This window comes from Siniperca chuatsi, linkage group LG20 (assembly GCF_020085105.1).
Source record: "Siniperca chuatsi isolate FFG_IHB_CAS linkage group LG20, ASM2008510v1, whole genome shotgun sequence".
Taxonomy (NCBI): domain Eukaryota; kingdom Metazoa; phylum Chordata; class Actinopteri; order Centrarchiformes; family Sinipercidae; genus Siniperca; species Siniperca chuatsi.
Window position 1 is genome coordinate 20,772,069 of NC_058061.1, and position 25,145 is coordinate 20,797,213.

Genomic DNA, 25,145 nt, shown 5'->3' on the forward strand with positions numbered 1-25,145 from the left:
TGCATACACTATAATCTAAAAATCACAGCAGTGCCTAACTTAAATTCAACCATAACCAAACTAAATCATCTAGAAGAGTAATCATTCAGCCTCAGTTTGGCAAATCCATCCATACATCGACATACAAGCACAGAAATTCATTCAACATCACACATTTATGCCATTACATAGCTATATACAATATTTGTTAACAGAATAACAAATGGATGGTCTATATAGCAGTTAATAGAGGATGAGAATCTGACGTCCATGCAAACAATTAGAAAACAAGCCAAGAGGTTATTATTCATACAGTTGAGCCAAACATTTCAGCAAGTAGGGCTATTGTGCCAGTGACCATGGAGGATAATATCACTCTAAATTTAGATTAAAAAAAAACCCCAAAGTGATCAACTATGTTTAGTCAAGTACTAGAAAGGATCCGGCTATAATTAAAGATTATCAAGAATATCTGAATTTAAAAATTAATAAATGTAAGAATCTGAAATAGAAAAACATTAAAATCTGAAAATTTCAATGGAAATTAAAAAAACTATTAAAATTTAAATGGAAATTGGCCTGTAATATAAAATATTTTAAATACTTTTTCTTTATTATTCCCCCCTCCATACTCTATTTGTACTTTTCCATTTTAATTTTCATATTTTGAACTGTAACTGAGGGGGCATGGTTGTCACATGACTTAGGACAGGGCTATTCAAATACAAATTCAATTGGGCCAGATTTTAAAACCAGGAAATGTAGATGGGCCAGACATTTTCGGCAGCCTATTCAAAACCTTTTTTTCCTTGTTTTTGGTAATGACAAATTTTAAACAAATGCAAATAAATGTAATAAAAAATAGCAGGCGTTTGGAGATGGTGGTAAAATAAACAGATACTTGCCAGTCCAGGCAGGGTTAAACTGACAGTTTTCATTGTTAAATTTACGTTTCAGGGTTGACAGAGACATATTTTCAGTAGAGCACTTCCCTACTTGTGACTGTCAAAAGCCAGATGTTCTGAAAAGCTACTAAGCGTGGTCGGAACTCACATGAGAAAACGTTGATGTGTGAAAGATATGATTGGCGGTGTCGCTACATCCGTAAACATCCTGCCCGTTCGGTACTGCGCGTGTGGAACTCTCAACAGTGATGAGAAGGAAGTGAGACGGCTCACTCGTTAGCTACTTCCATACACTATATATGTAGTGCTTATTTTGTCATATATCAGATTTATGTATGCTGGGCCACTTGGAGTTTGCTTCTGGGCCGGATATGGCCAGCGGGCCACCAATTGAATAGGCCTGACTTAGGAGATGAGCAATAAGTGCCTTTCCATCCACATCCACAGCAGAAATGAATTAAAAAAAAGTTGAAATATTGCAAAAAAAATATTGCTTGGCTGAAGTGGAAAAATTCTAGCAGTTGAGTTAAAAAATAATGAGTTTATTTTTTGTCTTTTTCATTTAGAGTGAAATAATCCTCAGAAAGTCACATCAGCATCCACAAAACTTGAGTTCCTTGGTCCAAAATCAACGCAACACTAAAGTAACTGCTAGCATGAGTTCAGATACAATACAGACCTATAACACAGAGACAGGAGATTAACTAGTAGAAGCCAATGTAGTAATAAGATTTCAATGTTTTTTACATGCAATGAACTCATGCAAAGGCACATATCAGTAGCCATTTTGTTGCTTCAATGTCAATTTGTTTGATGTGTTCTTATAATAAAATACAACATGCAAAGAATGTTATAAAATGGAGGATAAAGTACTGCACAATTGAGAATATATGCATGAAATCTATAACAGGTTCCCCCACCATAGCAGAACAACATTCAGTGCAATGCAGCTGCATACCGAATACACAGAGACTAATAACTCACCGGAGAGATGTAACCTGTCCGGATGTCCTGCTCTCTTTCCAGCGCTGTTCTCAGCTGGAGTTCCAGCTCCTGCTTGTGCTTGTTTGAGTCAAGGAGCTGCTGGTGACAGCTCTCCAACTGTGCCTTCAGGTCCTCTATCTGCAGGAGCACCAGGTAGAATGTTTATAACAGTTTACAATTTAAAAGGTGTGTTCTGAAAAATGTGAAATGGCCACTGGTGGGTTTTAGGCCTGAACAATTAATAGTTTTGCTTTCTAAATCACAATATGAAAGAGTGCATTTTTCAAATCAGAGGAGCTGAGATTTTAATTAGGCTATGACGCACATAATTAACAGTGTCTTAACAACCTGTAGCAAGTGGAAGTTTAAGATGACAACTTTTGCCGGGACATTTATTCAGCTGTTGTTAGTGTGTTCATTCAGTGAGTTGGTGAAACTACAAAAGTGAAACGCTGTTTCCAGGTTAATATGCTCTCTGCATGCCTGTGTTTGTGTATTTTGCCAAAGATGTTTTTTATGGAAGAAGAAACACCATTATCTATCAGTCTTGATGTTTAAATTAATACGGAATGGGCTGTGTCTTTTTGCTGTTCATGAAACACCAAAAGAGTGGTATTAAACAATCTAGGTGATTGCCTCATGTTTATTTCATAGAAGCTAGCAGGTAGCTTAGCAGTTGCTGATGGACAGACTTGTCAGAAACTGCTAGTTCAAATTTTAAGCATCATTATTGTTTTAAGCACTGGAAGGTCAGACATAACTTACCATCACTTTCTAATTATTACCTCTGACAAATTGAATGCCTTATTATATTTCTGATTACTTACTGCATAACTCAATATTAGTGAGTAATGTAAGTTATACCACAAATGTAATATCTCAGTAAATCTGAAATATGTATCGAAAACCAGGCAAGTTTACATAGAAGTTGACTGACTGATTTTGAAAAAATAAAATAAAAACAAAAAGATAAATATGGTATTATGCTTGGTACAATCATATTTTGTATTTTGTAATACAATGTAGACACAAAATACAAACCGGTAGTTTAATTTATAGAGAATAATCGCAAATTAAATCGCAATTACATATCTTCCTCAAATAGGTCAGCACTAGATGGGTTTATGAAATTGAATTCAATATATTCTTTTTGTTTTAATACTTCATAGTAGGAAATCACATGACCAGTTACCCAATTTAAGAAGACTGGAAGCAACCTAATGTGCTGCCCCGATGAAGGAATGTAGCCAAAATGAAATGTTATTTCAAAACACGGTATGTGTCCAGCACACGCAAATATCTAAACTCACTCACACACACGCGTCCTGAAGAGGAATGAGGATAAAGGACTTTGGAGACCCTGGCTGGCTGTATTACTTGTAAAAGTTAAACGTACTTGCACTTGAAATAAAAATGTTACATGGGAGAATGGTGGGATTTCATTTTATTTCGTGTACTGCTTATTCTTCCTCTGGTTTGCAACATGCTGTGTGTGTACTCACTAAATTTGATATTGACTGAATAGACTGGGAGAAAGACACTTTTTTTATTCTTCACTACACACACAGTAAACATACCCCTTGCTTGTAATTCTCCAGTAGCTGCTCCAGCTCTGCAGTCTCTCTGGATTGCACTGTGGTGGGCAAAGGTACCCTCCTCTCCTCCCGTATGGGCGTCTTCTCCACCTGTTGCCAGTGTTGTTCAATCACCTCCTCCACCCTCTGCTGCCTCTCCAAAGACGCGGGACCTGTTGAATCTGTTTGTCCGACTCCCTCTCCACTCTCACAGTCTGTCCTCCCTCCTTCTTTAACGGATGTATGCTCCGCTGATGAGCTGGTCACAGACTCATACCTCTTCCGCCTCTCCTCTCTTCTCCGACTGCGCTCGAGCTCTCCCAGGTCCGCCTGGAGGCTCTCAGCCTCCTGCGCCCGCTGCTGAGCCAGAGCCTGAGCGATGGGCCTGAACTCAGCCCAGTCAAAGGTCTTAGAGCGGCCTTCTCTTCTGCGTTCCCGTGCCCGGCTCTTTATGACACCAGGAGCCGATTCTCTCTCCACGGACGAGGCCTCAGAGGAGGGAGAGTCCTGGGTGACGTCTGGCCTAACCAGACCCTCCAAAGGAGAGAAGGAGCCATGATCCTCAGTTGAGCTGAAAGGCAGTGAAAAACTAAGCTTTAGCTTCAAAATGCTTATTGTCCATGTCCCGAAAGATGCTATCAAGAATCCTAAGCCCCGATGTCCACTGGATGGTGTTGCAGTTGCCGGAGACAATCTGCTGCCTTTCTGGCTTTGTGCTATTGTCCACTGTCTTTTTTTCCACTCCACCATCTTCACCATGTCTATTTTTGTTGGGGCAACTTGTGTCTCTGAAGCGTGACATTTACTTTTGAATGTATATAAATGCTTATATCTATTGACAATTGAAATCTTTAATATTCAATGATGCCTTCATTAGTTATTGACTTTATCTTTATGTACACACAGTAAAAATAGTTTTTCTTGTTTGTTTATGTCACTTCTCCTCCAAAGTCTATGAAGAGATGATGAGATGGAATGCTACCAGTTTATTTCTGTACACTAATTAAAATAAGTAGAGTAACAGCATCTGTCACCATATCAATCATAAATGAGCTGTAAATGTTTCAATATGCTTCTAAAACACTAAAGATGTTTATATGATAATGAAGTACAGACTGCTTGAAGACATGACGGAACTGTGATGCATCCAGTGCACATCCAGGGTTAATCATCTTTCCAGTTTAAATCAGAGGCTGAATTATTTATCATTATGGTTGAAAAATGTGTGCAGTAGTGCTGACATGATTGTACTGACCTTGCCACGTCAGGGGCAGTGGAGGGTCTGACGTTCTTCATGACTGCCTGGATCCAGTTCCTGCGTATACCTGCTGTCATGGCCGACAGAGTGTGCACTCCCTCCTGGGTCTAAACATTTAAAAGCACCATGAAATATACACAGTGACCCCAAAAAACAAAAAACAAATAGAAACCCCATATGTGTAATGTGATACAACACCCTTGCAATAAATAATAATTCACTTTAAAAGTTCTGTTTTTGTTTAGACTAAGGGTTGGGTGATATGAGATTATAATTAACTTGATCTACCATCAGAGATTTTGCCATACCTTTTATATTGTGGTAGCTATCTGTTTAATATTTGTAAGTGAGTGTAGTTTCTTCACAGATCTTCCAGAACTTTTAGTATATTACAAAATATATCAATATCACAATATAAAATGACATATACAGATAAGGGATAATTCCACCCCTTATTTAGACTACTACTTGAGTTGTTTGTGTGTTGACAACTATATGGTACATTTTGAGGCTGTAGTTTGTGGTTATGGTGTATTGGACTGCATTATACTGAAAGGGGTTTCTAATACTTTGTTTACCCCATTTCCATATAAGGGGAAGCAAAAACATTAGAGACACCTCACACTGTAATGCAAAACTAAACCCAAACTCCTGCTAAACAAAATTACCATACTATTGCCTTTGAGTGTCAACAGCAATTAAGATTTATACTGTAATTTTCACTGTATACGTATTTATTACAGGGCCATTGTATTGAATCACAGTACAATGTATAAAAGGCTTTTACTTTATTAAAAAGGTCAGAGCTATGTGGGAGGAAGACAAAACACTTCTCCTATGCTAAAATAAATGCCTGAATAAATGATAATTCATAGTAAAAACATGTGTCCTTTATGAGAAGGCAAAGCCTCTTACATGTATTTGGAAACCATAGTTGCGTTGTGCCTGGTATTCAGTTACATTGCAGCAAGTAGACAGGTCAATCTCACCATCCAGGTCAGAGGCCTGAGGTAACACAAAGACGAGACACAGGGAAAACATGAAATAAAACAAAGAACTGTTCAACATAAAAAATATGCAATAAGTATTAAAGATACTAGAAAGAATAAGCTTACCTCCTCTGCAATTGAATCCTTGTAGTATCTGAGGCTGTGATCCGTTAAAACAAACCAGTATTTCTTCCACTGCAACATGGACAGAGAAAAACATACAAAGTTGGGCTACATGAAGTTCAAAGACAGAGTTCTGTACAGCAGCCACTCACATCCGCAGAGCATGTTAAGGTAATAAGATATAAAGACGAAGTCACATATTGAACGTCCAAGTCAGTCAATAAAACCTGCTTTGCCTCTCTGTATAACATATAAAGATGTATCGTAAAGCCTTCAGGCTCCACCCTCGTCTTTTAAGTCCATTGAAGATACAACATCAAAGTCTGACCACACCTCTGTAAAGGCCGTAGAATGCTACAGGCATTCAAGAGTGCTTTAGGTGGACAGTTCAGATGCTGTTTGAACTGGCTTTTGACTCCCTTTTTGATGATTCCATCACTCTTTTTCATAAAGAAGCCCTCAGTGTGAAACCATATAAATGCCAACATCATATCTTTATTTACTGCACTGTGTCTCTGGATGATGTGAAGTTAGATGTGATCTTTTAATTTAGGTTTATTCAGTTTTACTCAAACTGATTTTACTTAAAGGTCCAGTATGTAGGATTTAGTGGCATCTAGCGTTGAAATTTGTTTTGCAACCATTTGAGTACCGCTCGGATCATCCTCCTGTTCCAAACATGTAGGAGAAACTACGGTGGCCCGCGAAGTTTGTGAAAAACGCGAAAGGCCTTATCTAGAGCCAGTGTTTAGTTTGTCCGTTCTGGGCTACTATAGAAATATGACTGTGGAAGGGGACCGGCTCCCTATGTAGATAAAAATAGCTTATTCTAAGGTAATGAACATAACAATTCTTATTTTCAGGCAACTGTACACTAATGAAAACATACTTATAAATATTATATTCCATTTCTGCCAATAGCTCCTGCTAAATGTTTGTTTCATGTTTCCTTTAAACATCAGAAATAATCAAAAATAATGATATATTTTACTCCATTTGGCACTTTTATTTTCCTTTTTTTATGACCACTTCACTACAGACAAAGGCAGATTAACAGTTCATAAGTACCTGGCCTTGCTCATCCAGTTTCACCATCCAACCTTTCTTGAAGTTCAGTAAATCCGGCTGCAAAAAAGAAAAAAAAAAAAGACAAAAGATATTGAGAAAACATCTGTCTGAAATAGTACTGAAAAAAACTTGGTGTCAAAATGTTCAACATGCAAGTTGACCTCAGAAGCAGTCAAATACAAACCATTTCTTTTTTGAAAGTGCTGCAGTAAATTACCACCACTTACCTTAAGATATAACAAAATAAAGCAGACTACAAAGAGACAATTCCTAAATGACAGTGGTAATATGTTAATTCAAGTACTAAATCATATTGTCATTGTTCAAAAACACATGCTCCCTCAGTCAGCTGAGCGTAGAAGTTGACCCTACCAATGGATCAGACAAATTAAAAATCAGTCTAAAATCAAAATGTGGGCCACTGGCCAGGGGCAACTTCTGCCAGATTTCTTGCCAGTCTGTGCTACTCCAGCTGAGGATGCAGAACCCAGTGCGCAATACTTTTATAATGTGTGATTCCACACAGGAAGAAAGAAACACACACACATGTGCATGGTGACCTCAGGAAGCAGTGGTAAATTGTGATATACACTCTCTCTCACACACACACACACACACACACACACACACACACGCCTGTCTCACAGAAATACAGTATAATAACACACATGGCACAGAATGGGTGCAATGAATACACGCAGCGGGCAGAATCTGCACACAGAGGGAGCAGAAAGAGGAGTATAACCTGGAGAGGAGAGGGAGAGGAGGGGGCTGCACTGCCCCCTGCAGCATGGAGGTTAGGCCTACACCATCCACACCCTTGCACCACCACACCAAGGCCAAAAAAAAAAAAAAAAAAACCATTAGGAAAAAGGCAATTTTAACTACAATAGCAATCACACACTGGTATCAGTTTCTCACGCAATTTGAAATGGGATTATCGACAGTCCTTCCAACTAAGAGAGTGGAGGAACGCTCTTTTCTTTTACTCAACTTAATGGAGAGGTCAAAGGTCAGAGCTGAGACATTTAAAAGAAACATGGATGAATGGATTAAACAGGGCAATTTGTGTATTCTGCTTTAACTCGCAATACTGCAGTATATGGCTGCATGTATCATAAATACTCCACTTTCCCCTTCATTTAGCAATTTTCCCAGTAGACCAAGGAAAAAAATTGTTTTCTGAGCAAAGCTGTTGGGGTCGACCACAGAGATCTTTCTCAATTTTTAATTCTCATAACTCTGTTACCTAACTGAATCTAGCCTCTCAGCCCCAGCAACAACCCAGCGACCTCTCTCCACACAGCTGAAGACCTGGCACTGATGCTGACCCTGGATCCTACAGCTTAGCAGAACAGGAGAGGCTTTGTCTGGGAGACCAGAGACACACTGAAACACACTGGCTTCAGAAGGAACTTCAACATTCAAGTGTTGGTTAATGTCAAAACAATGAGAACAAATGTAATCTTCAGCTGCATCATGCTATCTAACTTTCTAGTAGCACTGTGGGACAAAACAAGCAGCCTGATGTGTAGACTGAAACTCTGGTTTCAGGTGTAGAGCTGAAACAATTAGTCAATAAATTGTGACAGAAAATCTTCATAACTGATTTTAAAAAGTACTTTTTCAATCCAAAACTTTGACTTTGTCAAGTGACCAGGAACATGACTAGGTAGGCAAATGTGTATTAACACTTTAGCCAAACAAATGTATGAGTCAGTGAAATGGTGATGGCTGTGTAACTTTTAGCTTGTTTTGATGATTTGATTTGATGATCTGGCCCCTAGCAGCCCAAAAAATGTTTAATGGAGCTTTTACATGTGAGGTAGGAGAGTAGTGTAACTTGCCCAAAGCAGCTTCCATGAGTCTTGCCATTTATAAAGAAGATGAATAACATAATCTACTGGTTAAAACAAGTGTGGTCAGGGTGAGAAGTCATTTCCTTCATAAGAACATTTGGATGCTTCGTGTTTATATGCATCATAACCGTTGACAGTCACAGAAGACGCTGTAGAGATGACCCCTGGACCTTGATGAGGCAGTTTTACAAAAGCGAGAGAAGAGTAAACACTCACCGTCATGACCGACTCAGTGGTCCTTCTGTCCAGGGACTTGGCTCTCCTCAGAGGCGGCAGGGTGGAGGGAAAATCCAGACCCTGACCCACGTCATGCCTCTGCTCCTAAACAACCCACATATAAACACATGCAAGATCGTCTACATTGTTTTTATACCTTTGCAAGGTAAATTAACTCTCATAGTCAAAAATATACAAAATAAAAAGAAATACAAAGGAATGACACTTTCTGACTATGCGAGAGTCAACATATGAAAAACAAAAATCACAGATCATTTATTGGACATCATCTAATTTGGTCTGTTTGGATGGGCATTAATGTGCTGTGGAGAAATGTCATGACAACCACTCATTATTTGTCAAACCCCACGTATTTGGTGAGGATCAAACACACTGATAGCATGAAGCTAAACTTGCCAACTCTAAATCTGGGCGTGTATTGATTGAAAGCAACGGTAAGGATAACAGATAGCTTATGCGTGCGTGAAGTACAAAGCACACAAGCACTCATGGCATCTTTATCTGTATATGTACGTGATATTTTTATCTGTGCATGACTGACAAAGATCTACGGCCAGGACAAAAAACCCGAGTGGTTCACAGTGTCTGACTGTGACTCTGTGCATCAGTGTGTTTGGTCGCTGTATTCCTCAAGTTCGTTTCGAGCCGAGCACAGACGGCCAGGGTGGGAAAGGGAAGCGCAATCACCAGGGGAATCCCACCACAGAATGGAAACTGGAAATGAATACAGCACACACTGCTGACCTCTGACCTACAACCAAAACAAAGACAGGACAGAGAGAGGGAAAGATGGAGGGAAGAGGGCGAGGGTGAAGGGAAAAGATAGAAGAGTGGGGGGAGGTGCTGAGACAGGAAAAGAAAGAAAACCCCACGCTGGTGGTCCAATGCCGAGCTCGCATCTGTACTGCCATGTGATGTTGTTTAAAAACACTGTTTACAAGTCTTACGTATCTATTGTAAACGGCTGCACAATGTTGGCACTGTTGGATCAAATATGCAAGCACACACACACACCCCCACACACACAGCGGTGTTACCTCTTTGTGGAAGCGTCTGTGCTCACTTCGGCCCTGTCTGGCTCCACTCTTCCCCGACTCTTCCACCTCCATTTTCTCTGGATTCTCCAGCTCCAAGGCCTCCAACTTCTCAATAACACCAGAGCGACTGCAAATCAACCCACAGACACAGTTAAGTTAAAGGAAACACAATCTATTTAGTAATTCTTATTATTCTTCACTTTTATTTCCTTGTAGTGACACTGAATGGCACTAAGGCCTATTGGACATGGCGTCAGATAAAATATCTTAAGCCCCTTTTTAACCAAATAGTTCCAGGAACTAAACTAGGAACTAGAAGTCCCCATCTTTACGCTTTCCTGTTTGTGCTTTCACAGCATCTAAAAAACTGTGAAGATCAGGCAAATCAGACTGATAACGGATTTAAAAACGAGGGAGCAACAATACAGTCCTCTTGGTTTTTTTTTTGTTTGTTTTTTTTTTACTGTGACTGAGGTTTGAATGGCTTTAATGTCTGGAAATGAGACATGCAGAGGTGAAAAAAATGTAGCCAATCTGCTGAGTGTTTCATGATTAATTGCTTTTGTTTTAGAACGTAACCGCAATTAAACTATTAGCAAATTTATTTTATTAATTTATTTATTTCTCTCAATCGCCGTTCCCTCTCTAGCTCTCACGACCGAATCCCCCTTTCCTGCTCACAGCTCATTTGCACACACACACACACACACACACACACACACACACACTCCATCTGTTCCTTTTTAAACTAGTTGGAAAGCAGACAACAAAGCCAAACTTTGTCTTTAACTTTAATAAACATTACAAGAAATGTCCACCCCATATTCTAATATTACTAGTGGTGCCCAGTACTTATTTTGTGAATGAAGCAGTACACGAGTTGTTGTTGCTGTGAGTTTTGTGTTTGACCAATCATTGACGTTCCCTGCAAACTCCATCTGGATAGAAAGCACTACCCATGAGCAGGGACTTTTTAGTCACCTGGAACTGTCGTAGAGGAACTAATTTAAGTCCCTGTTCCTGTGGTCAAAACGCAGGTAAAGTTCCTGAGCTCTTTAAAAGGTTCTTGGTCCCCTGGGAAAGTTCCTACAAATTTCCACCCCTCATTCTAGTATTGACACTAGTAGCACCCCTGGCTTGTTTACTGTGTGACTGAAGCTGTACACAAGTTGTAACAGCTGCAAGATTTATGTTTGCCCAATCAGTGAAGCTAAATCATAGACATCAGAGCTAAGTTGAAAGGCGCCCTGTATGAAAAAGTGCGTGCTAGAAAGATCTATATGGAGGGTTCAATGAGCACTAGACCACAGATCCAAAAACCAGCCTATGCTCACTGGTGTCCATCTGTAACCTTCCTCAAACTGTGACACAGTACACTGCCAACTCTGACACGTTCCCACACAGGCCTTTTGTTAAATGACAGTGGAATCTGCATTACAGAGAGGAAGAGGGTGAGAGGCAGTGGAAATATTATATTACTCGTTTGCCTAAATATTGCCCTTATTGGGGACTCTTCGGCCAAAGCTGCAGTCCTTAAAAGGGAATGAAGGAGAGGGGAGGAGGACAAGGACAGTGTGAGGCCAAACGCCCACCATATGATTTTTTTTGTCTAAAGCCATGTCCCAGACAGGCTCAAGTGAAATTGTCAGAATATAGATTTGACAGGTCCACTTCACAAACCTGCTATGAGAAGGTCGGAGCAAGCTGTCCCCGAGCAATGCAAGTCTTGGTTGTATCAAACATGTTTGCCAGTCAAGTCTCCGTTTCTGTTTAGTTTTTCTCTTTCCTTCTCTCGCTGCAAAGGCTTTAGAGACAAATCACGCCTGCATCAAATCATACATGAATTTCTAACAAGCATCTGTATGGGCAAACAAACTCCAGCCATCCATCCATTTTGCTCATTGTCCTTAACTCATCTTCCAGTGTGTGTACGATTCAGGGGTCAAGATATTAATTAAGTTTGGCAAATAGGCCATGGCCTCAGATGAAAATCTTATGACGAGGGTTTGTCCTAAGGACATTTAATCCCTTTTCAGACATGGAACATGTAACATTGCTGGCATCATCTATCTGCTAAAGTGATGGCTTTTTGTCATTCCGACATAGGCGCTCATTACAGAAACCTTCCTCACAGCTTTATTCAGACATGACAGGACATTTATGGAAAGAGCCACAATGTCTGCATAATAGTTTGCACCTGGTGTCCAAGAAGGAGTGGCGTCACTGCTGGAAAACAGTGGGGAATTAAAAAGCTGATGGGTTTTAAAACTTATTTTGCCACTGAAGTGTTAAAGAGTAACTTAAAACTAAATCCACTTTTTTGAGTTAGCAAATTACATGTACTGTCACTTTATTCCACTAGCAATTGATCCTGGTCCCCAGTAGTGTTAATAACAGAAGTTATTTGCCTTTTGTCCAAAGAAAATCCAGTAATTCTGTCCTCCAGATCTAAAAACTCTGTGAAAAATCTATGACATTTCCTGGGACAACCTGCCCCCAAACTATGGGCAGAACTACATTCACCTCCCACCTCCACCCATACACAGAGTGTGAAAGCATTTCTTCAATTTCTAAAGGGGGGGCATGTTCAAGCTAAAACAGGGTGTGAAGTTGCTCTTAAATTAATAACCACTGTGAGCGTGGGGAATAAATAAATAAATAATAAATTCTCAGTTTCATCATTTATTATATAGCAAATTTTCAAACATGCAACAGTGCACAAGGACGGAATGCTGTATGTAAAGCATTTTGCAAGATATTCATATTGCCTCCGCGCAACTGGTCATGACTGAAAGTCAAAAATAAATGGAGGAAGACATGGTTGTACGAGGTTTTTTTTTTAATAATTCATTTTTGGCTATTTCTGTCTTAATTAGATAGCTGATAGTAGAGAGATGACAGGAAACGAGGAAAGAGAGCGATGGGGAATGAGATGTAACTAAGGACCCTGGCCAGATGCAAACCAGGGACATTGCGGTGCATGGTTAGGCACTTCACCCCTAGGGCACCAGGACGCCCCAGGTTGTTTTCTTTTTAACTTGTTAGTCTGCAAGGCGAAAAAAATCATTTTGACAGACTCCTCAGAATCTCCCTAAAAATGTCAAATTGGCTGCTGGCGTGACTTTTACGTAAACGTCACTCAGGTGCTTATTCAGACATGACCAACATGTTAAATTGCCATCGCATATAGAGTAATATGGGCTAGAGTCACAGCCTCCCTGGTTATTGTATGGGCATGTCTGTACAGAAGGAGCGTCTGCTTCTCTTAAAACACATTACTTGTCCACCTGAGCTCGTTTGGGGTTTAAGTAAAATTGTATTCATCTAGCACCTTTCAAAACCTAGGTTACAAAGTGCTTTACAGGTGCTTAACAGGATAAAAGGTTAAAAGAAAAGAACACACAAAACAGAATAGTGTACATGACTCGAGCACAAAAACACTTAGAAAGGTGTCTTCAGCTGTGACTTCAAACACCCAAGGGAGTTTGCTGACCTGACTCCCAGCCTGGGACCCAGGACAGCGAACGCACGTGTTTTCAGTCTAGAACGAGGCACAACTAGCAGGCCTCGATCGCAGCACCCGAGAGGCCTAGCAGAGGTATAAGGCATTAGCAGTTCACTAATATACTCTGTATAAGGCTGGGACAATTCATCGATGTAATCAATGTCAATGATTACGGAACTACACCGATTTGCATATCGTGCGTCGCAAAGAAGTATGGCTGCACCCGGCCAAAGCATGGATTCCCCCAGAGGACAAGCTGCAGCAGAAAAACCTCGCCCACAATCTCCCCTCGCTCTGCCCCTCCCATACAGCCTACAGACGCACATGCCCTGCAGAGAAACACACACTAGAGAGTCTCCTGTTTATGTAGGCCTGCTTATGCCGTTGTTTGCCGGGGCAAGCGTGTGTGTGTGCAGAGACCAGAGGTGTAGGTGTGTGCGTGGGGAAAAGAGAACTGAAGGGAAAACCAAAGTGAGCAGATTAAAGTAGTTTGTGAGTAAACAGGTGGTGAATTAAGTAGAATTAAAATGGTAACATAAATATTATAATATTTTTGATAGACAAATATATTTTTTTGTTGCAGAATAATGCCCTGCAGTGCACATTTTGTTTCTTGTTACATTTGTTTGTTTTTAAGAGGAAATGATTGAATAAAATATTGAAATATTAATGAGGCAAGTTTTTGATATTTATTTTAGGTAAATGAATTGTTATATTAATCAAGTAATAAAAACATCTTTAGAATAATCGATAAATTAGTCGTTAGATTAATCAACGAAGACATAATCAATAAATAAAAAAAATCGTTAGGTGCAGCCCTAACTCTGGAGCACGATTATTCAAAGCCTTAGAAATAAGGAGGAGGATCTTGAACTGAATCCTAAATTTTAATTCAAAATTTACATTAAAATTTAATCTTGACTTAGGCAGGAATATAGAGAATTACAGTAGTTAAAGCGAGAGGACACAAAAGCATGATAACCATTTCCAACTGCTGGATAGATAACAGAGGGCGTAGTTTTGCAAACTTCCTCAGGTGAAAGTAACAGGACTGAATAACTGTCTCGAAGTGTTTATCAAATTTCAGCTGGTAGTCAAAAATGATACCTAGGTTTTTGGAGGAAGGTTTTCTATTGGTAGCCAATGTGAGGTGTTGGAGGATGCTTGAAGAGATCTGATCTGGGGCGAAAACCAGAACTTCAGTTTTCCTGTGATTTAGTTGAAGAAAATTATGAGACATCCAGTTACTAATCTCGGCCAGACACTCGCGCAGAGTAGTTTAATTTGAGAGATCACCAGGCCTACTGGTAAGTTTATGGGGCAATATGTGGACACTCCTGTTTTCCTCTCCTCCTTTTCCTCTCACGCCTGGCATGGATGGAGGGACTGAATGAAGCAGGAAGCTGGCTGCGGAAGGAAAAAGATGACCCCCACTTCACTCACTCGGTTTGTTTGAAATGTTGCCGTCTCTGGTGTGTGTATGTGTGTTAGATCTGTGACCTCTTTTTCAACAGCATCAGATTACTGAATGGAAAGTATAGAAGCTGTGTACGGTCTATGATTACAGTTACTTTTTTTCTTTTTATATCAGCAGTCTTACTGACAGGGAGGGGTGATTATTAAGTAACAGATTTTCTCAGAAACACACACACACACATAAGAATGTGCATCACAAAATCCCAGTCGTCATTTCACCAAATACAGCCTTTTCTCCTCCCTTCCATTAAAACCACACTAGTTGTGAGTGTATGTGTGCACATCAAAAGCTTTGAAAGTATCTGCGTCACTGGACTGTGTGTGTGTGTGTGTGTGTGTGTGTGTGTGTGTATACATGCCTTTAAAAGGATAAGCGAGAGACTCAAGTATTTCCAGAACACAGTGTAGCATGGAGCTGAGATTCCAAGAAAGCAGTCCACTAACCTCGTCCATCAGGTTAAATCAGAGGCTGATTTAATACCTCACATATCAGCAAGGTGTTATCAGGCTAAGTATATCACTTCCTCTTCAGACTGGCCTGTGTGTTAATGTGTCATTCTTCTTTTAGTCAAGCCTCTTTCAGCAAAATAAATTACATCCTGGATCAGTGAAAATGAGTCTCTTCTCATATTTAGTCTGACATATTGGACTGCCACAGCACCTGGACAAAGAACTGTTTAATGTGCAACATTTACACATAATGGCTTTGCCCAAACATTTTCATCTGACAATGAGTGTGGCTGACAGCGTGGGTGGGTCCATCACACAAGTACTTTTCAACACCAGCATTTACACTTGAGATGTTCCCAGTTATTTACTGTAGTTTTAGTAAGTCAGGCATCAGCTGGAATGACACAACAGACAAAAAAGACTGCAGTCGTGCTATATATTTAGACCATTCTGTTTTTAATCCATCTCTTCTGAGACCCCCAACTTCATGGAAGTGCACACTAAATTGCTGGGGTACCCTTTTAAGAGGGGAGATTAAATATATAAGAAATGTTCAAATTGTTTTCACACATGAAAAGATGAACACACAAATGAAAACGATGTGCTGCACAGAAGCAAGGCAGTTCTAAAATAAATAAATAAAAAGACCACATCAACCAGTATTAAATGCACTGCAGCTCCACAAGCTGGTCCTCAGCCAGCCACTGATATATCTAAGCAGTACATGATGGGCTATAACCTGTACTTGTTTTGTTTTTTTGGGATGAAAACTGTCAAATTTAAAATACAGAAAGTGATCACACAGTGTCAGTCGTCAGCAGATTCAGTCTGAAAATACTCGTTTCTGCCTTCGAAAAGTGATGTTTGCCAATTGCAGCATGTCTTTCTCCAAAGGTTCCCAACTTCTTTTAACCCAAAAGGTTGGGAACCACAGAGATATAGAAAGGCGAGGTAAGATAAGACTTTAAAAGGGATATTTAAGGGGACTGTTATGGATGGACATTGTTATTAAACAGCAGCAGGAGACAAAAGGAGCAGACACTGACCTCCTCTCGGGGCTGAGGACGGCCTCCCTCTCCTGTCTGTCAGGACTTCTAAAGCGGCTCCTCTTCTCAGCCTTTCTGGCCTCGGCCTCCAACCGTCGGGATCGCAACGTGTCGTGGTGGCTGTAGGAGTGGCTGCCCCTCTGGTTGGCCGGGTGGCTGTCGGTGCTGGTCACCGTGCTGCCGCTGGCGTCCGAGTCCAGAGAGCTTACCGAGCCGCTGATGTGGGAACCGTTAGAGAGCAGGGAGCTGCCGGAGGGGAAGGGGTCGCTGGGGGCTGGGGAGAGGCAGCGTGGGACACCCCCCAGGCTGGAGCATGAGCCTGTCGGGGAGAGCAGGTCACTGGGGGGCTGGGGAGCAGAGCCATGCAGCGCCAGGCTGCCCCGGTCCACCTCGTCACCATTCACTGAGCCTGTGTCCGAACCCTGTGCCACAGGCGCACAGTCACCTAAACAAGAGGATGAGAGGAACAGAGGATGCCACAGAACATCTTAAAACTTTTAGAACAACTTAAGCTACTTTTACCACTACTACTTCTAGAACATTCACAACATTTGTTTCACTTTTTTATTCATGTCATGTGTATAATATTTGCTTTAATTTATTTTTAAAGCATTTGAACAAAAATCCCTCTATACAAAGGTGTTATTCCTCCTTACCCGCGGGGGGCAGCGGGGATCCTGGAGGCAGGTCAGCAGCAGTCCAGACAGCAGCCCCCTCAGCCTCTCTCTGGTTCAGCTCCTCCTGCCAGATGATGGAGCTTGAGTCTGGAACCTTCTCCGCCTCGGGGATACCAGAGCCCGTCACTGCTACCTTGGCTGGACCCGGCTCCTGGACGTGAACACATGAAAACAGTCGAAAACAATGAAAAAAGAAAAGTGGAATATAATATCAAGCTGTGAGATGTACCCTTTGCATACGGTGTAAGGAGGATTACCTGGGAGGTCGTAGGCTCCACCTTGCGTTTCTTCTTCTGGTTCTGTTTGTTGGTTCGGGGGTACACCACCAGCTGTTCACTCCAGCTAGAGGCAGAAAACAGTGTTTTCGACATTTGTGTGTGCACATCCTATCCTACCCATCTCATCAGCAGACACATCAAGACAACTTACCCATTGATGATCTCTTTATTCTCTCCTCTGATGAAGTACTCCTGGTCCGGGGTGATGATGCACAGGGAGTTCTTCTGGCCGGTCTTGGGCTCGGCGTCTATGACGTCCATACACAGGTTCATGTTCACCGTGCCCTGAGGCAGCGTGCTTGGCTAGAGGAGACACAACAGGACATATTAGCCTGTGTATTAGCCTATATGATTGGATTAAATGAAAATTGGAATGCTGGCGCAGACGACTGAATATAGTGAAGGAAATAACAGCGCTATTGTAGATTAGTTTACACATAATTCAACAAAGCATTACATCACTAAATGTGACACAGTGTGCAAAATATTAGCAATGGAACATAAAATGTCAAAAAAATGACAAATGTGGAAAACATTTACATGGGATACTTGAGTCACTGGTTTGTTACTAAATCGGATGGGTGACTGCACGACTAAACACTGATATCATTGGTATCACATTTCAAAAATGGTTCAAAACTCAAAGAGAGAAGACCTGAGGGAGAACATGCCTCATGCACAGTGCTTCACAGACTTGGCTCAGCAGGTTTCACACTTAGTGTTTTCCAATCCCTCATTCCTCACCGGCCTCTCTTTTTAAGAGGCAGATTTCAGGGCACATCGGGTCTGTACTGTATGGACACTCCACTGTTATCACCAGCTCACCGTGGTAACTAGGCAAACCCTTTCACTTGTAGCACACACTGAGCAAAAAAGGGGAGATGACAGCAATGGGATGCCAGACTAAAGCTGCTTTGTGTGAAGAACGTCGAGCTGTGTCTGCTTTGTAAACCAGATGCAACACAGAAGACCTTTGCTTAGAACACTGAAAAAAATAAGAAATATATTCAACAAGCCACAAACAATACACTGATGTAAGTTTCCTGTATGGTTTTGTATGACAGGATAATGAAATGCATTGTCATTTGAACCTGATAACTTATTGTCTCGTTAACATCAGAGAGAAGAAATCCCCGAAACTTCCTCTCCAACCTTCTCTGTCTACTCTGAATCCTGCGGCTCTGTTATCAGGCTTTGCTGGGCTATGCCTGCTACAGATGTAAAACAGGTGCTGGGTCTCATTCCAGCTCCTTTTAAGGCCACTGAACACAGATCCAGCTTTATTAAGATCTGCCTGTGAACCCCCAGGGGCTGCCAAATATGGCAACTACACTGCGTCGCACTTTAGAACTCAGACGCTGTGGAAGAATTTAGAAACCATCATGTTTGAGAATAAGTAGCAGTGTGGAACTGTGTGGAACCCAGCGATGTGGTAAAACTTGTGGCCACATCTGTATGGTAGTGATATTTGCTAAGATGAGAATGGTAACTTACATGCAGAAAAACTGAGAGTATATATAAAATGTGTTCTACAAATCTATTACCACTATATAGCCCCTTTTTGAGCAAACAGTAGGAAACAACAGCACAAAGTAACCCTGAACATCTGTCTCCAAAGTAGATAATCTGCTGATTGTTTGATGTTTTTTATGCCTGATTTTATATATAAAGTATATACTAGTATACTATATACTTAATCGTTTAAGTGATTTTTTAAACTGTTGGTCGAATAAAACAAGATATCTGAATACATCTCCTCAGGGAGTGGAAAATTATGAACGGCATTTTCCACAACTTTCTGATGGTTTATAGACCAAATGATTAATTGATGAATTGATTTCAATGATCAATGATTGATTTAAAAAAAAAATCTCTAGTTCGCTTGCTTTGTTTTGTGCGTTAGCTCTCTTAATTGCCGCTCTCCCCCTCTCCGACACAACATAACTTTGTTTTTAAAGTAACTGCAAGAAATGTTTGTCCCTCATTCTATTATTACTACTAGTGTAATCCAGTGCTTTCTTATTTTGTAAATGAAGCTGTACACAATTTGCAAACTCCACCCCGATAGTTCATGGGCCGTCACAAAGTAGTACCCCCAGAGCAGGGGCTTTTTTGGCACCTGGAACTATGGCAAAGGAACTAAATTTAGGGTTAGGGTTGGTTCCTCCAGTTGAAACACAGGTATGGTGTTTCCTGAAAATCCTGAAATGATTACTGTTCCCTCTGAAAAGTTCCTGTGGTGGAACGGGGGTATAACACTGAAACCATTAGTCTAGCAACAGAAAAATAATCTGCAACTATTTTGATAAAATGCCAAACTTTCCCTTATTCCACCTTCTAAATTGTGACGAGCTGCTGCTTTTCATTGTCTTATGTGATAATCAACTCAATGTCTTTGGGCTTTAGACTGTTGGTCGGACAAAACTTTAATGACACTTGACATTTAATAGATCAAACGGTTAATTGCTTAAATTGAGAAAATAACCGGCAGATGAATTGACTGCCTTCAGCTAGGGGACCGTTAAGAAATGAAAACATATTAAAACTGTATTAGCTAAAATAAACTGAATCTAGTTTGATCCAACAGCTATTAAGCATGGGAAACTTCACACATAGTCAGTGTATCAGATCAGGCAGAGATGAAGGGACTCTCACAGTGCCTAAAGGGGAGTTTTCTGTGTTTTTTTGTTGCTGTTAGGTGGAGCCTGGATTTCTAAAGTCACGCTGATCCTGAAAGTATAAAGGCAACTTGTTGCTTAGAAACTGCCCTCTGCCACGGGCGCCAAAACAAAGGAGATGTATCTGCCAAAGCTACCATTCAAACACAAATGAATTGTTGTGGGTTTGATTTCTACACAACTGGGCCAATTCCATATCCTCCAATTGTCTCTGCCTTCCATGGGGCTGACTATTTTTAGCTTTGCAATGGAATATTATTAAAACTTACAACTTTCTCACAGACTCCTCTCGAGATGTCTGTCACTCTGGCTGATATGACACGAGAGGCTATAAAACATGCCAAGGCAACTAAACAGAAACAATACAACCCACAGGACACTGGCAAGTAAGATGCTTTATACTAAAAAAAGGGATATGTGTCTACGAGGTAATTACCCCATGCTAAAATCTTTATTTTTATTGGAGTCCATACCCAATGGTAAGGTTTTCACAAAAAACCCTGTAAAAACGGCACGAAAAAAAAAATAAAAACAGAACCAGCTTTAGAATTAAGTGGAGTACACCCACTCCATAAATAATAATAAATCCTCCAGGAGTCTGCCACAGCAGGCTCTGAAGAGGAGACTGCTGTTTTATATGGTACATGTGCCACAGCACCCTCCATCAAAACTCTTAACCGATAGGAACTGCCAGTTTAGCTTCTCCTAACACAGTCAAAGCATCACCTGCCATGATGGAAATACTTTCAGAAAATCAACAACAGTCGGTTCAAAACAGAGAATACAGTCGGTTATTCTGACTAAAACATGACTGACAGAACTGCTTTTAATTTTCTAAAATATGATGTAGGACAGAAGCAGCTCTGGAGCAAAGTGGTCCCCTCCTGACCCCTCCTTCAGCATGTTCTCATGGTCACTGACTTTTTAACCTCAAACCTTTCAGGGTGGTCTCATTACATTTCCATCCTTCTGGAAAAATCTGTTTCTCCATGACAGTCTATCTCACTATCTATCCATTCACAGTCTTCATCTCAATTTGATTAGTTTTATATGTAACAGTGACATACTAAACTATTCCTCTAACTGTTCAGCTATCTGATGCATTACCAGCGCCAGCATCAGCACAGCTTGGTGCTTGCTGTGGCAGGCCGTGTGAGGAATGTCTGGGTCTGAGGCATATCTGACGTTTCCTCTGTGGTTTTTAGGGGCTACAGCTCCCTTTCTCTTGCTCTCTATGGTCCCGGGCTGTGAGCTCACTGTAGTTCACCAAATAAGGGCATTTGGAGGAGGAATGCTGCTTTAGTTGGGAGAGCATCTTTCCCTCTGCTCGTGGTGAAAATAGTTCAGCTTTAAAGAGGCCACTGCTTCAGATAGCACCCTGCTGTCCACTGGGCGAAAAATAGCAGACGATGTCATCACTCCGTGGACCTTGTTCTTCAACAGGATTCAGATGTTTGGAGCATCAATATGGGAAAGACTGATCGATTCAAACACTTTTTTGTGTCATTATCATAGTCATATACAGTGTGTCTAACATACACACCCTGATCCTAGACTAAACACACAGAAAAAGCAAAAAGAGATCAATATCATCCTGCTAAAATAAGAATGACACAAAGATTGTAACCTTACTACTCTTCTTGTTTGATCCAAATAAGTAAGGAGCTGACAACAGCCATACTGTAAGTGAAGATGAGGTTATCGACAATCTTGGATCAACCATATTGAAATTTAAAGTGCAGACCTTAAAGAACAAAAAACAGACATATTCCCAGTTAAAAACTATAAGACAGACTAGATTATTTCCCATAATTGGTGTATTCCTGTGTCAATGCATAGACACGAGTGAATCGGAATTCACCATTTGTGGTGCAAATTGAGGCGAAGACGGATTTGTGAGAGTTAAGATTTTTTTCACTTCCCGAGGCTTTATGTTTTCACCTCATGAATATATGGAGACAGGAAGAAATGGAGTCTGGAAGAAAATACCATAAATAACTCGAGTTCCTGATAAGTTTTTTTCAGCAGTCGAACTGTCAACACAACACAAGACACAGTCCACACGCACACAACAGTAGCTAGCCTAGCTTACAGCTATTGTCTGTACAGTTGGTACACTTTGGCTTTTTGGGGCGAATAAACATGGGACTCCAAAAACAAACCAGCAAGTCGCACTCATGCAACCAACACAAGAAAAAACTATCACGCAGAAAAAAGTTAACGAAAGGCTGGAATATAGCCTTGCAATGATTGGCCAGACTATTTATACAAAAAGTCACTGCTCCGTGCCAAGCAATACTCCTCCACCAGGGCTCAACACTAACTTTTAAAAGTGGATGCCAGACTGGCAACCCGGCATCAGCTTTTCGTTGCTTAAACTGAAAATAGGCTTGCCATTCTTGGCTGTATTATAGCATATTATATTTTGATTTGCTTAGCACTTCTATTCCTGTGTCCATTGATGTGATAGTAAGCAGCTGCAATGAAAGAGTTTCCCCTCTGGGATCAATAAAGTATTTCTGATTCAGATTTTTAGTCACCTTATATTTCGAGTAATAAAGATACTATGCAGTTATATGTCAGCTTAAAAATGAAGATGTGACATAAAAGAATCTTTAAAAGCTTTATTACAGTAACCGAACAAAATTATTTGTAGTTTGTGTTTTATCTGAGACTTTACAGAATTTGCATCTTAAGTGTTATCAGTTAACGTGTCCACCCTCAATTCCTGGTATACAAAATACCAGCAATCGTTTGTGATGTTGACGGGTTAGTCGACCTTTTCACCCCACAGTCAAACACCTTTATTTGCTTCAACATTGTCTCTAAAAACAGATGCCTGTGTGCACAAAAGTAAACTCACCAAAGCACGTGTAGCATTGTCTGGTTTCCGGTTCCGACAGTAACAGCAATATTTCACTAATAATGCAACAAATATTAAAAATGTATTTATTTTGGGGTGCGTGTTTTGCTGTTTGCTGTCCCTATTTTTTATATGTTAAAAGGTGGTTGCCACTATGGGAATTGATAAGATTTTATTGATACCAATGCCATTATCACTTCTGCTTATTGGTCCGAAAAACCACGGTTGAATTTCAGTGTTACGTAATGAGTTGCTGTCACCTTGAGTAACATTAACTTGTCTCCGCACCGTTTAGTCTGTGTGCTCAGCCCCACACTCGGTGAAACACAGGGAGCATACAGAGCAGAGGAGAGAAACGAGCGCGACCGGAACTGATCAGCTCCAAGGCATACGATTCAGATGGATTGGACAATTTAGAACTGATTCTGAACAGGAACCATTTATTGATTCCCATCCCTAGTTGTCACTGACTGGCAGCCAAATTGGTTGCCAATTTCTCAAAATGGTTGCCAGTGGCAACCTGGCGACCGTTACTGTCGAGTCCTATCCACATAACTCCACATAAAACCACAAACACAGACATTTTTACACAGATTTTTGTACAGATTAAAACACACAAGATATGATTTCTTAATTAACAAGCTTTAGAGGTGCTGGCAGGCTGATTTTGTTACCCTTTGGTCAGAGCCAGGATAGCTGATTCGCCATGTCCAGTCTTAGCTTAGTACACTAGCTTAGTATGCTAAGCTAAACTAAGCTAATCGGTTACTAGCTTTAGGTGTGAGAGTTGTATTGATCTTCTCACCTAACTCTTGGCAAGAAAGCAAAGCAGAACTATTCCTTTAAAGCCACAGGGAACAACTGGTTCAAGTTCGAGTTTACTGTGTCGAGTTGACCTATGTTGAGGATGGGGATATAATGTTTGTAAGCCAGAGAAACACAGATCTTTCCCTCCTCCATCACAAAACATGAAAAGAGGGAAAAGAATAAAAAAAAAATGTCTGGGTATTGTATTTATCATGCAAGTAGTTTGTAAAATCAACTACAGCTGAAATATGGCCACCTCGCCTCAGAGTGGGAGCTCTCTGTTACAACTAGCCATGTCAACGATTATTAAACTATGCTAAAGTGATTCAATTCCATTAATAAAGTAAGATCTTGAAATCACAAGTATTCATCTTGAAGGGAAAAAAACATTTCAATCCACTTTTGGCATTTTTCTTCTAACATCTTGAATATGTTAAGACGGTTGTGGACAGCCTGGGCCAGTCATATTCAAAAGAATTGATTTATTTTTAGTCAGCACAAACCATGAACATGAAGGACGAGACTTCAGGCTCTCGTGACTGTTAGCTTGACCCCTGCTGAAGTGTCTTGATATGGCCACTATTAAATATGGAGCCAAAAATAACAATACGTTTTTATGCATGTACTGCATGGCATGAACCTCCTTGGTATGAGAAGTTTGTTGTTGAACAGCAATAGAGATAATGTGATCAAAAGAGTCATAAGACAAAGAATGGGTGGGTGTGGTCCATGTAAATCTCTCCACTATATAAAAGCCACATGAGAGGAATGGGGTATATGAATGTAAACCTCAACCCTGACCTCAAACAAATCATATCTGCCCTCCACTGGTGGCTTGAGCCATTGGGTAAATGATGATGAGCTTGATGAGATCAAGACCATTAATGTGTTGTTATCAGCTCCAACATTTTGGAGAGTTCCTATCCTCAGGGTACAGAGCACAAAGCAGCCATTTCCATGACCCAGTTTTCCTGCCTTGTGGAGCACATGAAAAGACCAAAGGACAATGAGGCAGACAGTTTTGGAATCACTGTTACAATGAGAGGAAAACACAACTGCACACCAGCATGGGTGTCACTGGAAACACATTACAGAGTGGAAACAGGCACACACACTCACACAAACGCAACAAAGTTTCCTCCCATTGTCACCACTGGCAACACAAAGAGATTCACCAAATGAGACATCAAATGCCTGGCTTATACACAGAGGCACAGTCAAGCTATTAACAAAGTCAGCTCATCTCCTTTCCCCTCACCGTCTCTTTCATATAAAAAGGTCAAGTTAATTCACTAATTGAAAAACTGCTGCTACGCTGGATTTTAGTTCATTTGGAAGAACCTGAGCCACAA

At 40.6% G+C, this 25,145-nt stretch overlaps 1 protein-coding gene across 4 annotated transcripts in view; it reads right to left on the reverse strand.

Annotated features, from left to right (window-relative positions):
- LOC122868161 (myosin phosphatase Rho interacting protein) overlaps positions 1–25,145 on the reverse strand; it is a 46,401-nt gene that overhangs the window by 13,444 nt on the left and 7,812 nt on the right. For all 4 annotated transcript variants that reach the window (XM_044179876.1, XM_044179875.1, XM_044179873.1 and 1 more), the window contains exons 4-15: positions 17,597–17,748; positions 17,425–17,509; positions 17,147–17,318; positions 16,491–16,935; positions 10,014–10,140; positions 8,956–9,060; positions 6,881–6,937; positions 5,816–5,884; positions 5,616–5,705; positions 4,698–4,807; positions 3,446–4,013; positions 1,869–2,006 (exon numbers count right to left, since the gene is read on the reverse strand). In XM_044179876.1, the coding sequence (XP_044035811.1) occupies positions 1,869–2,006; positions 3,446–4,013; positions 4,698–4,807; positions 5,616–5,705; positions 5,816–5,884; positions 6,881–6,937; positions 8,956–9,060; positions 10,014–10,140; positions 16,491–16,935; positions 17,147–17,318; positions 17,425–17,509; positions 17,597–17,748 (2,118 nt within the window). The remainder of the gene's footprint in view (positions 1–1,868; positions 2,007–3,445; positions 4,014–4,697; positions 4,808–5,615; positions 5,706–5,815; positions 5,885–6,880; positions 6,938–8,955; positions 9,061–10,013; positions 10,141–16,490; positions 16,936–17,146; positions 17,319–17,424; positions 17,510–17,596; positions 17,749–25,145) is intronic.